Genomic DNA, 18,796 nt, shown 5'->3' with positions numbered 1-18,796 from the left:
GCGCTGGGGCGCATCGTGGGTATCGCAAGATCTACGGCCGTCATTCGACGAACGGCTTTACCTCCTTCGACCCTTGCCTTCGCGTTTCGCGGATTATCGAGTGTACGAGAGAGAAAGAGAGCACACAAAGAACTCTTGTACGACTTACAAGTATTTGATCGTGAACTTATTGTCGATCGGTAGAAGCACCGATGAACTTGTAGAATGTTAGATAAAACGCGCGATATCTTGAGTTTTTATTAGGAGAAACATTTTCTTAAAGGTGAATGACTGTAGAATGAGATATTCAATTATTTATATTACTCGTGAATTTTTCAAAGTGTTTAAAATGCAACGCGATTTACATGTTGATAATGTCAATATTGATTATAAAGCATTAGATGAAAATTAACGGATTTGTAGTATAATTGGCAGGATATACTTAAGTGATCGCAAAAGTCTCGTTTTAAAACTTTGATGCTATCATAAATGAGAATGACATGAAAAGAAATAATGTCGAATGTACCGTGTGTTTGCCGAGTAATCGTGGTTTTACGGATAACAGTGAATCCGCCGAGAAGGATGATTGGCATTGCTACGAAGCGTCAAGGCCAGACGCGACACGCGGGGTGAAATGTTTTGACTGTTTCGAGTGGCCCTGTCGGATGTCAATCATGCGCAGACGTCTCGACGTAGACACGGGCACTTTCGGATCCGGAGCGTCCCGTTCCGAGCATTGTGCTCGGATCAATCTCGATTCACGCCGCGGAAACGTACACAAACCGCGATACCAGATGTGTCTATCCATGGGACACACGTGTATCTTGACGCATAGAAAGGACTCACTCGACGGTGAAGAAGCTGTTTGCATTCATGACTTTGAGGGAATCGATCGTAGAACAGGACGGAAAATATCTGCTTATATCAAATATTCTTCCTTATATTTCTCGAATAAATGTGTAGAATTTCGATCGTAGAAAGTATTACGGTAAAATATATAGATACAGTAAAAAGATATAGATAGACGTCGAATGTGTCTAAATCATCTGCCACGTGACTATAACCAGCGACGGCTCCTCGTATTCGTGAAAAAGTACGAAATAAAAATCGTCACAAAATTTTAGAGCTTACTATTTTTTTTTTTTTTTCACTAAATATATTTTATATTTATGTGACTGTTTAGGTTCTCTAGATAAAATTAAACGCGTCAATAGGCAAACAAATATTTGTATAAAATAATTTATTTAATTTTTTTATAACGCATATCTCTAACGCGATGTCATTGCTGCCGTTTTTGTAAAACCTACCAGGGGGATGAGCTTTATGTCACACGCGTCATGGTTCAAAAAATTATCAAATGCGTCATAAAATTTTGTATGTATTGTACGAACCGTGCGTTTTCGCACCGATACGTGATACTCGACGTCGGGATGGTCATGAAATCAATTCCTATCGCGTAATATTTTTGTGATGTCGGCCGGATGCGTCCCGCTGTTGGAGGGCGGGGCAGTCGAAAACGTGATTACACGACGCGCTTTCTCTCCGCAATTAACGGAGCGAACTGGCCCGGAAGCCGCTGGACCGCGTAATGATGATACATTCCATGAGGGTTGTAGCGTATTCGCGAAGGGGTTCTCGTCGACGCGTCCTGTTGACGAGTTGGTTCACTGCAAGCTGCAGCCGACGACGATCGATCGATCGATTTCATCGCGGACACCGCGTTGACTACGTCGCAGTCCCCGGCTTTATTTCCGGCGCGTGTCGCACGAACCGCGATAGCGATTTATTGTCTAAGCAGAGCGGGGCCGTTACACGCTGGCCGTTTTTGCATCGCCATTCGGTAGTTCGCTCCAATTATCTTTCTACGAGCTCCCGTGTCGTCCCTGTCATAGAGATGATATCTCTCGCGGGAACCAATCGCGGAGATCGCCGCGTTAATTATTTCCGTTTTGCGGGATGAAAAAGAGTGTAGTGCAACTAGGATAATAGAGGTATTTTTATACATCTATCACAGATATTAAAGATAAAAATAGAAACAAATTTTGTTTCAAACAATATTTATAAAAATATTGAGAATTATAAATACTTGTTTAACAGAACAAGTAGAAAAGATTTTAACACGTTAAATCTTGAAAATATTAATAAAGACTGATAGACAATAAAAAATACTTTTAATTCTAGATTAAATAAAGGATTTAAAAAATGTTAATTTTAGAAAAGTCTATTCTAGATTAAATATAAAATTTTTAAAAATATTAGTCTTTTAGAAAAGTCTGGAAAAAGACTCGCATATCGCAATGTTATTGTGTTATTAGTCTCGTCGAATACTTTTTATATACTAGCAATGGTTAGTATGCAAAAAACTATTCGACGAGATTAAAACAAATAACAGAATAACATTTCAATATGCGACTTTTTTTTACAGACTTTTCTAAAAAAACTAATATTTTTAAGAATTTTATATTTAATCTAGAATAGACTTTTCTAAAACTAACATTTTTTAAATCCTTTATTTAATCTAGAATTAAAAGTATTTTTTATTGTCTATCAGTCTCTATTAATATTTTCAAGATTTAACGTGTTAAAATCTTTTCTACTTGTTCTGTTAAACAAGTATTTATAATTCTCAATATTTTTATAAATATTCTTTGAAACAAATTTTTTTATATATATATATTAATATTTGTACTCTATACGATTGCAAAAATTACACTGTAATTTTTACCAAGATAAAATATTTTCCCTGTAGAAACCATAACATACGATTTGATCACTATAATATCTCTACGATCTATTATTTTCGAACATGAAAGGTGCATAAATGCGAACGAACGTTTTGCAGAGAGTTCTCGCTGCACTGTACGGAATGTTTGCCGGTCTCCAGCTGATCGGTATCGCTATGTATCAACGGCCGACACGAAAAAAAAGCATCTGTCAGTATCGATCACGCGCTTTTAAATTGACCTTCGGCCGCGATCCCGTGATTCTTTTTATACCGATGGAGAACCCAGGGGATCGTCTCGCGTGTTTCATGTCGACCCGGAGGGGTTCCTGCGCTCTTTTCCGCCCTCGTGCAGTGTTCTGGCATTCTGGATACGAGCTACGTTATACTGTACCCACGGGAGGTATATCCGCCCCAAATGTTCCGCGCTCGTTCCACCATATTGATTTAAATTATTAATTGTGAATTTATCTCCGTCCAGGGCGGAGAGTTACGTTTAATGCCGCGACAACGACATGCATTTTTTTCGGCTGTTTATTTATATAGCGCTAATATAATATAAAATCAGTAGGAGTTAATTATTAAATTTTAATGTCGTTTCGTCTTTCCTCCAATTATTTTAAATCTCTATTCACATTCTTCGATATCATGATTTCAAACTAAACAAAGATATATAATATAACCGATTATATTGTACTTAAAAGATATTTTTGCCATATCGTTTAAAGTCAAAGATAAATAATTTTTTAATTTGTATCAACGTCGATAACGCAGGTTTAACGACACATTACAACTCTTCTCTAGATTTTTCTAATTATTATTATAACTTTCTATAGGCTCATGATACTGATCATATTAAGATTAGAGTGTATGATAAAGATTTCTATCTCGTTTTATTCTCCATATTTAAAAAATGCAAAAAACTACATATTCTTTTATATCAAGAGTTATATCTCTAAGTTTGTCGGACTTTTTCGACACATATCATATCGTTAATTAGTTATCGTTAGTACACGATTAAATAATATAGAATTAAATCCGTAAAGAGCTAAAAATAGGAAGTGCGAGTGTGACTCACCTTCTTATCCTCGGTCTTCGTGGCCCGCGAGCTCTTGGAGAAGAGGCTGTCCTGATCGCCGGTGGCGCTGGAGACGGTCGCCCCGCGGCCGGCGCCGGCGTCCTGATTGAGCAGAGGTACCGTGCCGAGTTCCGGTACCGCATAATCGTACGACGTGTCAACTGCACCGTTCGCGTACACCGCTGCGGATGATATAGCAAAGGAGAAGCGAGCGTAGAAGGGGATGGCGTATTGATTGCGGTCAGGGCGAATGCTTTGTTGCCGGGACGTATGTGGGTGCACCGCCGTTGGCACAGGAGCCGCGGCGATTGTATGTGTGCGTGTGGCGTACGTATAGGATATGTGCGTGTCTCTGGGTGTGCGTAATCGCGAATACATGCCGTATAGATATTGGTGTAGGCGCGTTCGAGCGCCGCATACCTGAGTGATTGATGTTGGTGCCCTTGTTGTTCAGCATCATGTCTTTCATCTCCATAACGACGGTGCTGTAGCTGTAGTACGGCGCGTACTTTAGCGCCTGGTACGGCTCTTGGTAATCGTCCAGCTTTACGATATCCAGGAGACGATTGCCGAGATCGCGCGGTAAAGTCGGTAGCGAACCGCCCGCGTATCTGAAAGGAAAAGGATCGATTCGAGACTGAAATATCGTTTATTGATTCGATCGCGATGATCAGTTTAACTTCTTTTAATTATATCGTTTGCAATTTTTACGATTTAATGATGTATTCTTTCTGTTATCTAATACGTCATATCAATTGTCAATTTTTACTTATAATAAATTAATAAACATTTTATCGGTCAATTATCGTGTGTCACAACGCGAATCGTATATAAGTTACTTTATTTGGTAAAATGTAACATTACATTAATATAATTTAATATTAAATATAATTCGCATATCATATTTAAAAGGGATAAACTTATATAAAATGTATCGGGGTATAACTTTGATTCTGCTGATTATATGAATCTCTCGTTTTTGGAAGTTGCATATTTTTTACTGGTGAATTTTAGCGTTATATGTGCGGAGCGTACAGTTCGTCAAAGACCCAGCGTAACATTTGCACGCCTACTTGAAGTTGCACGTTACACGTTCTCTTTTGGTACGAGGCTCGTAACTGCAATATCGGATTGCACAAAGCGAGCAGAGAGCTCGGGGGAAGGGAAGAGAATCGATGCCGGAGCTTGTGCGGGATGCTTCCGAGTTACGAGGCGGCCGGAGGATCTTCTCTGGAGACATTCGTGCTGCACAAACTCGATATATTGCCCGAGGATGTCCGTTATTGGACGTTATTGGACGTTCACTAACGAGCATGGTGGATGGAAAGTTTATTGGAGGGCCGCTGTCGTCATCGTGCTGAGCGTGTCCTGAGCGGGCACAAACTTGGAAGAAATGAAGAATACGGCCTCGTGTACGAGTAATCGTGCATTATCATTAAGTATCCTTCGCGATGCAAAAGCGCGCCGAGTATCCGATAACTTCTCTCGCAATAATACTATATTTGCCTGTCTAGACATCGATAGTCGTGTAATGAACGAGAATATGAGATAGAAAATAATAATCATCCAAAGTTGTTGTCACTGTCGATAATTGATAAATTTAATCATTGTAAAGTTATTACAATGATTTTAAGAAAGAAGCTGTGTGATTTTCAAAGTTAACTTATTTTAAAATTATCTGATTTCATACTTTCTATTTTAACAATTCATATTTTAATAAACTACAACTTTTATTTATGCGTTTAAAAATTAGAAAGATTAGAAGAAATTAAAATTTTTACTAATTTTACGTAGGTTTTTGTGTTAGACTAAGATTATACGCATCAACTTTAGTAGCTGATTATTTCGGTCGATTATTTTTGCATTAATTATCAAGCGGTAGGATAATCTCTCACCTTTCGTCGTCCTCCAGGGTATACGCCATCAAAGCCGCACCTTTCTCGACGGTGGCACAGGTAGAGCCTAAATGCGAAGGGGCTTTACCGGTCATTGGACTGGCGAAACACTTGCGTTGTCTGTGTCGCGAGACAATCAAAAATATCGCCACGGCGAGTGAAAGTATCACGGCGGTCAGCACGCCGATCACGACCGCCATGTACGTGGGGTCGTCGTGTTTCGCTGTCGAAACCGGAAGCTCGCCCTCGGCGGCGCCGTTCTTCTCTACGAAGACGTCGCTCTGAATCGGTGATTCGGTTGTCGGTGCTTCCTCCGGCGTAAAGTTTCCGTGTGCTATGTCTAAATAAAAAGGAAAAGAACAGAATTTTATTTTATAATTAATTATTCCTATCGGGCGCGTCTATTTTTAATCTCGAAATTGTATTCGAAATAAATTTTTTTGCTAATAAATTGTTACATATATATATATATATATATATATTCGCGACAAATCCTCGAATATATTTATATTCTAATTTTCCAATATACGATTTTCTAAACACGAATTGAACACAATATAAATGTCCAGTGCAGCATTCAGTGAAATTTGATATACTGTAATGCTTTGTAATATTATCCACAATTATGGTATTACGCTTGCAATTAATAATAATTATTATTATGTTAGGTATTATCAACTCTGTTATTATTATTATGTGAATGCTATGTTGCTTTGTGTGTGTTATAATATTAGATTTTATCATTACTGAAACTTTCTATATATCCTAAACTTTCTTTGATGATATATAAATATCTCTCTATATCTCTACATCTATTATTAAAAAATAGATTTATTCTCTTTTCTATTGCTATTTAATCCGACAGTAGACAAATGTTGTTGACACAAACTTGAACAAACTGTGCACATAGCACGCTTTTCTTATAGAAGGGCGCACCTGATATACGCACAGAGAGATTAAGCTAATCGTGCATAAGATACACGCAAAGATCTGCCTTTGAGAACTAAGGATTACAAAACGTGCGAGAGAGACGTGCGGAAGCATATGTGGAGCATATAATTAACCTATATGCGCTTTGACGGACGACTTTACTAAGGATGCTGCGAGGATATAGAGAAGTTTGTTACACGGAAAGGGTCGTTTGGTTCACTTCTCTCGTAAACGCAAGAGATAACGTTCCCTATTTATTATCATCGCGATATCGCATGAAAGAGACCGGCGGGGCTTTCACCGTATAAACATATTATATTACGCTTTTGTCGATGGGCTGTTTTGTGCACAAAAATTGCGTAATTAAACTCCCGCTGTTTGTTCTTTCGGAGCGTAATTATACACGTCATTCTCGTGGTGTTTAATAATGCGCTTTAACGAAAAACGATATGATACGCTTTTCCGTTCTCTCGTCGCAGCGGTAAGGGGATTACGTTTCATCTTGCTATAAATAATTACGAGATGAGGGAAATGCATTACTGATAAGGATTACTTTTAATACATTGATATCAAATATGCTTATATATAACAATGTTTTTAGCCATTATTTGTCTGTTAACTCCGATTTTTCATTGTACAAAATTAATATTTTAAACTTTGCAAGTGAAAAAAAAAAAAATAATATCTCTAGCTTATTTCTCTACTACTAAGTGTATTATATTATTCTGTTGTAAATTATTAACTTTTCGACGTGTAGACGATTTTTAAATTCTATTTTCGTCAGGGTTGACGTGTTCCTATTTCGGCGCATACAATGTCACCCATTCCTGTCATTGTACTTTACACGCCCGGTCAGCAAAACAAGAAATAACATATATAGGAAGAAACGAAAACGAATCACGCACACGGGAGCAACGTGCACGGATTCAACGGTGCAGCTTCCTAGTTTGCCGCTGAAACCTTTTTGTGTAACACACTCGCGTATGGAATTCTCCAGCAAGTTCTTGTTTGAATTTTTTTTCGCAGAAGCGCACTACGAAAACTCTATTTCGTCGTTTTATGTGCAGTAAAATAACTTCATTTTGATGCAATTTCTGCAAGATTGGCTCGGATTATCTTTCTAAAACTCTGCTCTTCTATTTCGCAGAATTTTAGAATAATATATTATCCTCTTGCAAATGTTACACACACAGGAAGAAATTAATTAAAATATTTAATGTTAAACGTACTATAATATAATCACGAATTCTACCAGAATATATTTTATATTATATATTGACATTTTGCATATTAGTAAATCAAATAAACATCCGACCGTGTCATGAAGATCGGCAGTTTAGTAGTTCTCCCAGACCATTTCAGTTATTAAATGATTTAATATCTCATATATGTAGCGATAACTAGCATATTTTTAATTGGTAACAACAATTCATTAGCAATTCATTAGCAATTAGGGAATAATTTTAAACGAGGATACACATGCTGAATATGAAGAGAAATTACATTTTGCTCCTGGGGGCTCTGTTTACTCGATCGACTAATGAGCTCATAATTATCGACATTTGATTGGCAGTTTAGATAACTTGGAATTGATTTTTTTCTTTTGAAGAATTCAATGAAGCTATTATTGTTACAATTTTCACATTCTCTATATAACATGTTATATATCACAAGTAATTAATTATTGAAAAATTTTATTACTATCTATTCAAACTAATTACAAAATAATTTCAATATAAAAATAACACTGTTAAATTAATCTTCGTTTAAAATATTATTTTTATTACGACTAGTCGCTAATTTATATTGAGAAAAAAATCTGAATAAAAACTAATTAGGAATCTAAATTCTATACATCTAGAAATTTGTTATAGACATGTTTCCATAAACTTGATATTTCATGATTTTTAGATAAAAATTTTTTAATTAGTTTTGATTAGATAATAATAATTTTTTTTTAATAATTAATTACTATGATATATAACATATTGTATGAAGAATGCCAAAGTTATAATAATTATTCGCATATCGAATTTTTATCATAAAAGAAAGAAATCAATTCCAAGTTACCTAAATTGCGTCGCTTATAAACATTATTTTAAAACACAGTGTCAACAATCCACAAAGGCATTCTGCAGGAATTTCCGCTTCACGTCGCGGTGAGATTCTAATTTAAGAAAAACGCGATGAAACGCGTACTTATTTTCACGAGCGGGAGAGGGAGAGATCTCTCGCGAGAGAAGAAATCCCGGGGGTCGGTTTTGCGGAGAAGCGGTTGCCTCACTCGTCTTGAATTTTCCGCGAGAGTCGTTTTGGAATATCCAGCGCTGTACGCGCGCAAACGGACGGGAGTATAAATTTCTTCAGATGCAATCCCGGCGCGCGCTTTGTGCTTGTGAATCGTCGGCGGGGGCGGTTCTCCGAAAGTCGGTCGAGCCAAGACGCGAGAGAGGGAAGACCAGCCTAGGAGATAATAGGAAATCCGAAAGGAGAAATCACGCCGGCGAAGCTTTTCGTTGCCGAGCACCTAGCCTCGGAACTATCCCGCGTGCGGTATTCCGTCGCGAAATTCCCAGCGGGGTTTACGCCGGGCGGAAACAAAGCTGTCGTCGCGTTTGATATTGGGTGGCTCGACGAGCGTCATTCACGTCGACGGGACGAGCCACGAGAACCGCCCGTTCTCGACGCGATCCCGCGCATGAAATCTGATATTAAACATTCTTTGTGCCGGGGGGTAACCGCCCGGCATTGAATCGGAAAAGGGCTTTTGCCTCGCGCCAAGGTTGTACCGCGCACCTCAGTATCAGGATTACCGCGCCATCTCAATGGAATTGACTACGCGTGATATCGGTTGTATATACTAATAAAAAATACCTAGATGATAAATAATCGTTGCTCGGTAAGAAACAACTCTGCTGCGGTTCTCGTTTGCGCGTTTATGTAAACGAAATTTAATCGATGGATATTGTGCGGTCAAATATTTCTCAAATGTGTATCGTAAAGGATGTTTAGTACCGAGTAAAAATATCCTGTGGTATTTATATTTGTCAAATCACATATATGATTGCTCTTTTAATAATGATAACTTATATAATTTTCTCAAAAAAAAAAATCGAATATTATTATATACACATACAATCGATATTATGTTTTATCGATTATTGATAAAATAAAAAATAAGTAATCAAAGATATGGTAACATCTTGATATATCTATATCAAATATAAAACGAATATTATTTTATTACGCAATTCAAAAATATCAAATATTTATTTTGTTTCTTTACACCTCACATCCATATAAGAGAAATCTATCATCTTAAATTTGAGGATGTTATGTACATTGTAACTTTAAGTTTAAAACGCAAGGAAATGTATTGTCAAATATAAAATTATCAAAAAAGAAATACGAGAGAGTAACTTTCACAGTTCAACGGGAGAAGTAAATCTCTGCGATCGATTTAATTTACATCCAATTGGAGCCGATAGATGAAATTAGCATCGAATTATCCGGTAAGCGCGTCTCGAATAAATATTTTCCAAAGCGTACTGGAACTCGCGCGATACCGACTACTCGTTTAATTATAGCGTCACGTTGCGCCCTGCGATTATTTTGCCATCAAAACAATAATAGAAAGAGAAAATGAGGGAGAAAAGAGAGCGAGAGAAAGAGAGAAAGAGAGAGGAAGAAAGAAAGAAAAAGCGAGACGCATTTCGACTACATATACACTGCCTGGCGACGGAATCTAACCAGATTTACGATCAAAATGTTGGGTGACATGTGGTGGGCTGTGAAACTTACGCGAATTTAACACGTATAAATTATCGTCCGGGGATACGCAATGAAACGTGCTTTCTTTTGCTTCGTTTCTTTAACGAAAAGAAGAGACGGCAACAAAATAAGAGTAAAAACAGAGAAAGAAAAGGCCAGAGACTTTGTCGTTGTCGTTACTATTGCACATGTTCTTCGCTCGCGTTTCTTTTGCCTCCCAGCTTAGGGAGGATTCGAGGACGACAAGACGTGGACGTCGACACGATGCATGTGCAAATATACGCGCGCGACGCGGATGCAGCTGACGCTCGATGTCAAATGCAACTAATGCGCATCTTGATCTGCCGCCGCCGACATTTTAGTCGCTGTCTTTTAAGTTAATTTTCGGGATGAAAGTCGCAGCCGTAAGCTTTATTCCACTCGTGACCTCGCTCCCGATCCGGAGATCCTAATCGGGACCGGTAATCTCGTCGACGCGGGGATAACGCTCGATTGCCCGACGAGACCATCGTCGGTGTTCCGATCACGTCAGATGTCATCGGCAATCGGTGCTCTTTGTTTTATTCCTGCGGCATCGGATAACGCTGTGATGGTTTTAGAGAGCATTGTTTTCGGACCGTCGCTGTGGATCGCACGCGATCGTTTACACGCTAAATAATCGCGCGTCGAGGCGAGATAATGTATGATTGTTAGTAGGTCAATACTTTCGAAACTAGCTCGTGCACGAGTTAATCCTTGACCTGTGATATATTACTGCCGTGAAATTACTGCACCGATCCATATTCTATGCACACATATCGAGGATATAGGGATATTCGTAATACTATTAGTCGAGAGATGGCATTTGTAATTTGAAACTAAATAAGCATTACGGATGCAACGTACAAAGATAATAAAATAAAAACGCGAAAATATCTCGCGGTAGAACCGCAGACCGATATCGTGGATTAAAGGATTCCAAACAACTTGGATGCTCTTCTCCAACAAAAATTGCGATCGATAAGCCGAGCAATTGCACGAGCATAATGAATTTGAATAGCGTCTGTTTCAAAATAAGCATACAATTGCCTCGGTATCCGGTTAGTCGTTATTATTATCGGTTATTTCGCGATACTTTGGTTACTACAAAGCCACAAGAACGTCGAATAATTACGCGGTAATAATCCCCGTCCGATAAGGATAAATTAACTTCGCTAGGAGCGCCGCGATCCTTTACGCAGAGAGCGGTGTAGTCTATAAGGATAATATTAACGAGCCAAGTTTAAGTACATTTTTCGCGTCGCTCCCGCCTTTGTCAATTAATAATCGACTACCGAAAGAGACAGAAAGAGAGAGAGAGAGAGAGAGAGAGAGAGAGAGAGAGAGAGAGAGAGAAAGAGAGAGAGAGATCGCTTTAAGTTGGTCTGATGAGGGAGTTCCTCCGATAACGCTCGAAGCGTCAAGTTCTGCGGAAAAAGAACTCGTGATATATCAAGAGAAAGAGAAAGAAAGATAAATACACTATATTTGAAATATTTAAAAAACCGGTAGTGTGAGCGATCGCTGGCAGTGAATCATTTTTAACGAATGATTGGGATAGGAGAAGCGGTCGTAGTATGTGTGTGTGTGTGTGTGTGAGACGGTGACTTCGATTTCACGAGAAAATCCATGGGCAGTCTCCTCGTATTTCTTTGTCCAATTATGTCTGTCGACGTTGGGGGTGGATGATGGGATGGGGTTGGAAATCCTTGCAGGACCTATGCGAAAAGGAAGAGGCCGCGAGAGGTGCATCCATTATCTTCTCTTTTCCGACTGCATCCGAAGGTGCATCCATTATCCATCCTTCTCAGAGCGGAATCGGACGATCGCTCGCCGGTAAATTGCGAGAAAATATACGAACGACGGTCGATAAACTTTTAACGAGTTTCTTTTGTGCCAGGCGCGTCAGCCGCGTGTCTATAAGTCTCGAGGATTGCGGATCCGATTTGAAAGTCCTCGTCGATTCTTTCATAAAGAGGGTCACTCGTCAAACGCTCGGAGGATAAAATATTTATTTTATAAGTTGAAACGAGAAACGAGATTTTTTTCTTTTTTATACAAACTGTATAATTACGGGAGAGAGGGAGAAGGAATTGCAGGTTAATTTTATTGATGTAACTAGTAATTTTAGTGAAATTTACATCGTATATTAATCAGGATCTTTCGAAAATATTCAGAAAATCTTGCTTTTTAAATACGTATAAAAATTATTACTTTTTTACTATTATATTATTTCTTATAAAAATACGTAAAATAATACAACTGCCATATCATAAAATTTTTCAACGTAAAAGAAATTATAATATCAGAATAAAATCACGGGAAAGCTTTGTGATTTTTGAATAAGAGAGAGGCAGATGTACTACACGGTATTGTACGTCTACATCTTCATAACGTCATTTCGCAGTTGCTGCGGGCATTCGTTTGAAATATCATAACGACATGCTACCAGAACCCTTCTCTCTCACTACCATGTCAGAGATACCCACGAGGAAACTCAAAATCCCACCCAGGAATACGATTTCCTCCCTCGCGGACACGAGAGTTGTAATTTACAAACATCCGTCACAGAGCGGTCATACTCGTGGGATGTGTCGTTAGTTCGTATCATTTTTCTTCGTCTTCTGTTACTTCCGTCCATCCCGAAGCCCTTTTCGAGCTACGTCCTTTTGTATAAATGAAGGGAGCGATTCGGCGCACACGATTTTCACGCGGTTGTACGCGAAAAAGATCCGCACGAAATTATCTGTCGAGCAGGTCTGGCTCTGGGGATGGTCAAAGGCAAAAGGGTTGTACGATGGTGCTGCCCAAGCAAGGGCGCGACTAAATTGTTGGAACGAAGATTGAACGAGGCGCAATCACGATGGATCGCTGCATCGAACATGCAGGATTCGCAGTGCTTGTCGTCACTTTATAAGATGCATCGATGTAACGTACTTTAAAGTTTACTTTAGTTTCAAAACATTAGGTTTTTCTTTTATTTCAGAATTATTAATTTTCTAAAAGAGAGAATTTTATTTGAAATCTTGTAATATTATGCAGTCACTAACATGTATATCATTTTTTAATCATAATAGCGTCAAGATTTATGTAAAAATTGACGTTTATAAAATTTTCTCAGTAATTGCATGTATGTCGTTAGTAACTGTACAAGTTTTCCTTGTACAGCCAAGATCTATTCTTCGCTTTTTGCTTTAATCGACGAATCTTTTTCTGCTATATTCTCATAACGTTCACATCTACGTGAATTCGGTTTGAAAGATGTGTATTTCGATGGCATATATTGTAATGCACGAGGAAGACGAGCGTTATGAATGTACCAGCGACAGAGTTTCAGGTTTCCTCGCGCGATTTATATGATCTCGTTGGTAAATTCGCTTGACAAACAACTTTCTATACGCGAATATTTTGAACGAGAGCAGGATGTTCCCTTAGGGGAGTTGTCTAGTTGCACATTATTATCTACATGTAATAGCACAGTTATCTATAAATATGTCTCGTCGAAAAACGAGTTTTCTCCATGAGATGCTTCTTCGGGATTATTATCAACGACTTGGAACAATCCCGACCATTGCTCGTCGCCGATCGTTATCGGTCGTTTATCAGCTTTCAATTATATAATCGTAACTCGAGACTATCATATTTTATTACGAGTTCTTTCGTTGTGAAACATGATGCAAAAAATCGTCGATTTGATTTAACGATCACTTTTTATTTTATAAAATAAAAATATGAGATTTGTAACTATCATCAAATTAATGACAGTTTGCGCACAAGTATCATTAAATATCAATTAAATAAATATTGATCACGCGCGTGAACACGTACACAAATTCCTCTATCTATGTAGTTGTCGTACATTGCATTATTTATCATTATGTTCATACATGTATATATAATTTGAATAGTTTCTTTTTGACGTAAAAAGCTCGTGATTTATATTATAGGTGAGCATGATATGCAATAATCTGATATATGTTATTATTAGAATTAACCTACATAATTAAATTAACTTAATGATCGCGTTGGTAGCTGTTGAATAGTATTTTGCATGTTAGTTTCATCGTTCTTATTGCGATTTGCAATGTATTTTATGCGCCTGCGAAAGAGCCGTCTGGCCTGCGTTTTTGCATATATCCTTTGACGTAGAAAAAGAGCGGAAAGCAGAAGGAAGCAAGTAAAGAGTTTCGTGCCCGCTTTATGATCTCGTCGCTGCGTCGCTAAGTCCTCTCGGCAAACGACCCTTTGTACGTAAATACCTTGAATAAGAGCGAGGATGTTCTTATCTCCCATTAGTTCGTCGCGTAATTTCTCATTACAATGCGAAGATTACGGTTTCCTCAGAATTACTGAATTTCAGTCAACGAACCAGAAAATCTGTTCCTGCTTCAGTTAACGTTACTTCCGCTCGAAATACCGCATGGAATTATTAGTATGATCTCTTTGAAGATTCATTACTTATACATATAAATGCATATAACACAGATGTGGTTTTCTTAATTAATGCGAAATTATTTCAAAAACTTACATAGTGAAAATTATCTTCTTTTTTAATATTGTATCAATTCATATTTCTTACTAAATAAAGTCGTAACGCATTTTCTAGAGTATGATCTTTTTTCTCGACAGAATGGAAAAAATACAGAAGAGATGATATAAAATTTAAAGTGATTTAAGTAAAAACTCGCATCGCTGTTATATTACTCGGCTACATACAATATTATCATCGTACGATTAAGAAAAGAATTTTTCTTTACGCGTGAATAGAGTGGAAAAAGAAGCAAAGCTATGTCATCAGTGAACAGTTCATCGTGTGAATCTTTATAATGGAAGTTTTCAACGATGCGAAAGCTACTAAAAGTTATCCTTAACATGGACGATGTACCGAACTTATCGAAAGTTTCGTATCGTCTATAACCGTTCGATGACTTGCTCACTTGCTTTTCTGTGCGTTTCTATGCGAAAGCCCTTCTTTTGGCAGGGAAGATTGAAGGGTGACTTTAAAGGATGAGGGATGATCGCGATCTTCTAGCTTTGTGTCGCGTTTCTGCTGCACATTCGCTATGTATCATAATACGTGACACTTTGAGCCCGTAGAATTACCATATGTCTCTTTATAAATCAGATTAGATACGAACAGTGTTACAAAAATTTTCTTATCATCATATTTATATCATTTTTATTAAAATATAACTTGCGTTTTTTGTAATATAAAAATACTTTCGTGCATTAAAAATTGATCAATAAATTTGTTTGTCCTTTTCTAATGTAAGAAACATGATTTAATTAATTTATTATAAACATATATATTTCATGAAATAAATAATTTTTATCAAAATAATTGCAATCTTTCTCAGAATTATTAGGAAAAAATGTTTTTGATCAACGTATAGAATATTATTAATATTATCAAAGTAAGCAAATGTATTATTTGAACGGCATTAATCGATGATCATTACAAATTCGCTTAGTCATGATCGTTTGTTCTACTCTTTTTGCCTGAGCGGAAGCTTTCTCAACGTTTTCGTGCAAAGCGTCTTACGATAAAACAGAGTGACGCTTGAAAAGATAAGAAAGTATGACTGTGCAGTTTTACAATATAATTGCACGTTTGACCTAATTACGTTAAGTTTTTTGATTTCTCAATTGATGGATATATAAACTGCAATTATAAAACATGTATACCCAAGTGCTTCGAAAATAAAAATATCGATTTGATTTCACATTTCTAACTATGCTTAGTTTATTATGCAAGATGTTCCAGAAATGTCAGTTTTAATTATAATGTCGGATCAATAACGCGTGATGACTTGAGATACAATTTACATGATATATGTATATGTTTTAATCTACGTGAGAGATTTTTATGCGATATTCTGTAATAATATTGCTATTATAATATCACAAATAGACAATGCGATATAATTTTGAAATTACATTAATTAATTACATTGACTAACGGAAGTGATGTGCAAATTTTACAGATATAACATTTAATAATAAAAATTTTACACGACGCAATATTCATAATGTATATGATATCGCTGACGCGTCCTCTCTTTGCTAGATTCTCTCCTGATTATAAATCCTCTTTATTCGACATCGGCATACTGTAAGCGCGGATAAACTCCTCGTAAGATGCGATTTTTATCGAATCCGTGTTAAATCAGACGGAACGCGGGAACGGTGGGACGAGGGCGAAAGTCGCTTTCAGAATCGCGCGCATTCGATATGGAGACATACCCCCCGCGATTTATATCTCCGTTGATAAAGCGCCTTCCCTCTGTCTAACGTTCATGCCGCGTCGCATATCTTCCCCAGGAAACCGATCGTGAAGGAAAGGGAAGTTGATTTCTATCGAGTGAATGCTAAATCGAATTGCAGTCGATTTTTCTGTACACGCGATGTCAAAACCGGAGAGATGCCATGTAAGGAGACAGGTAGTATAGATTATTTGCATGTCTCCCTTTCACGTTTCCCTCCCCGGATATCGTCCGTTCTGAAATATATAACTGCCTGGCAGATATACGATAAGCCATTGTCAATTACCACACGTATCAGTTTAAATCAACTTGGAGATTTATTTTTTCGATGATTGACAGGCGGCAATCGTTGCTCCGAGGGAGCAAAGACGGAGGTGGGAGGGGTTCGCGGTGGTTTGGTTGTACCAAATTGGAATGAAATGGCAGAATCGCAAAAAGAAATACATTCTCCATCTCGTCCTACCCAGTTACGGTGGAGGCTTGTACCGCGAAACGATTTCGCGTCACGAGCAGAAATTTTCGTCCCTAGTCCCGCCGCGATGCGATGTCCCATGTCTCTTTTTTTCCATGCCAGTCATTGTTTTTGTCCGTTATGGCGCGCGGATCAGCGTATAGAAATATATATCCTCTTGTTCGAGGGTTTTAATGTATTCCAGAATTTCGGCCAGGCACATCCTACTGGATGCTGTCATGGGATAGATGAACGAGAGATGATGGATTCAGTGAAATTAAATGACGTATCGCGTCATCTCTTTTTAGTTACGCGTCGTTTTATCTCTCACCTCCGTCCTCCGTAAAACATCGAACGAATAAATTTTCTGTTGCCCTAGTTGCCTCGATCACGATTATGGAGATTTTGAAATATTGAATTTAAACTGTACGTTTGTATCGAACGGTTGCGCGCGCGCGTGAGTCGACTGCACAATAAAGTTTCATAAATTTCTTAAGAGAAAACATTACGTTTTTCTTTCCGACTTCACGTTTCTCCGGGTAAAAAGATGACGCACAATTTTATACGACTGATATACGTTTGGCTGTGCTTCCTACATTTTAAAACTTTCATTAGATGTTATTATTTCTTCCTTAATACATATTAAAAAAGCCATAAGTTATATGGAAAAGTTTTCGATATTACGTATAAAAAAATAATCGTTTTTCGATAAGAAATTTACGATTTATAAAATTAATATTAATTACGATTTATAAAAATATAAATCAGCTGTTTTTATAAAATACGAATATACGAATATATCTTGCAATACATATTCGGTTAATAATCTTACCAGAATCGAAGGTTACTTCGCTGACCATGATCCATCGATCCGAGAAATGGAGTCTCAGCTTAACGAATTTTCCAACACGATGATGAAGTTTGATCGTAATATTTCGGGAAGTCTCAAAGATTTTGTCCTCCATGTAAGTGTATGTAATAGGTTCTCCTGTGTAATATTTTCCGCCAATACTGAAGAGTATGTCGACTTGAGAAAATATCTGTAATCCAAAAACCAAGCAAATACTTTGAATATCTGGAACGTGAATTAACACATAGTAGATATTGCAGTACATAAGCAGGTATGATTAAGCAAAAAAATAATTGCGTTATTTGAAGAAAATATTTATTAATAATAATAAATACCTCTTGAGACTCTAGAACGATAATAGTACGAATTATGCAGTGAATAAGCACTCGAGTAAAATTTATCGTACATATTACGCGCATGAGTGTCTCGTCGGCATGAAAGAGGAAACACAGTACATATTTCGTAACAGCAAAATTCCTATTCCGCCTCTCCGAGCTACTTTTTCAGCTTCTGAACAACCGCATCGCGCGCCCGTAAATTTTTGACCGCGGATATCATTTTTCAGGGCTGACTACTTTCTCGTGGTCGTAAATTCATGGACGACGATCTGACAGGAAAGGAATTCCGTCGTCACGGAATGCAGGCCCTTGCTTGCTTCCCTGCGGGGAATCGTAGCCGATGGAAATCGCGCCGAAAAATCGCGCGACCGAGAAATCGATTCCAATATTGATCGTTGATTAACTGCGAACTAGTCGCGCCGCAACGTCGAGAAAAAAATAATTTTTCCTACTGTTAAGAGAGTAGTATCCAACTGATATGAAATAAAACGGATTACGTCG

General features: G+C 37.7%; 1 protein-coding gene across 9 annotated transcripts in view; it reads right to left on the bottom strand.

The window, feature by feature from the left end:
* The window catches only part of LOC140675071 (discoidin domain-containing receptor 2), a 141,588-nt gene that overhangs the window by 19,887 nt on the left and 102,905 nt on the right, over window positions 1-18,796 (bottom strand). For all 9 annotated transcript variants that reach the window (XM_072909103.1, XM_072909172.1, XM_072909156.1 and 6 more), the window contains 4 exons: window positions 17,940-18,147; window positions 5,675-6,014; window positions 4,200-4,390; window positions 3,780-3,961 (listed from right to left, as the gene is read on the bottom strand). In XM_072909103.1, the coding sequence (XP_072765204.1) occupies window positions 3,780-3,961; window positions 4,200-4,390; window positions 5,675-6,014; window positions 17,940-18,147 (921 nt within the window). The remainder of the gene's footprint in view (window positions 1-3,779; window positions 3,962-4,199; window positions 4,391-5,674; window positions 6,015-17,939; window positions 18,148-18,796) is intronic.

The sequence above is a fragment of the Anoplolepis gracilipes genome, chromosome 2 (assembly GCF_047496725.1).
Source record: "Anoplolepis gracilipes chromosome 2, ASM4749672v1, whole genome shotgun sequence".
Taxonomy (NCBI): domain Eukaryota; kingdom Metazoa; phylum Arthropoda; class Insecta; order Hymenoptera; family Formicidae; genus Anoplolepis; species Anoplolepis gracilipes.
This window is presented reverse-complemented; position numbering and strand designations above follow the sequence as displayed.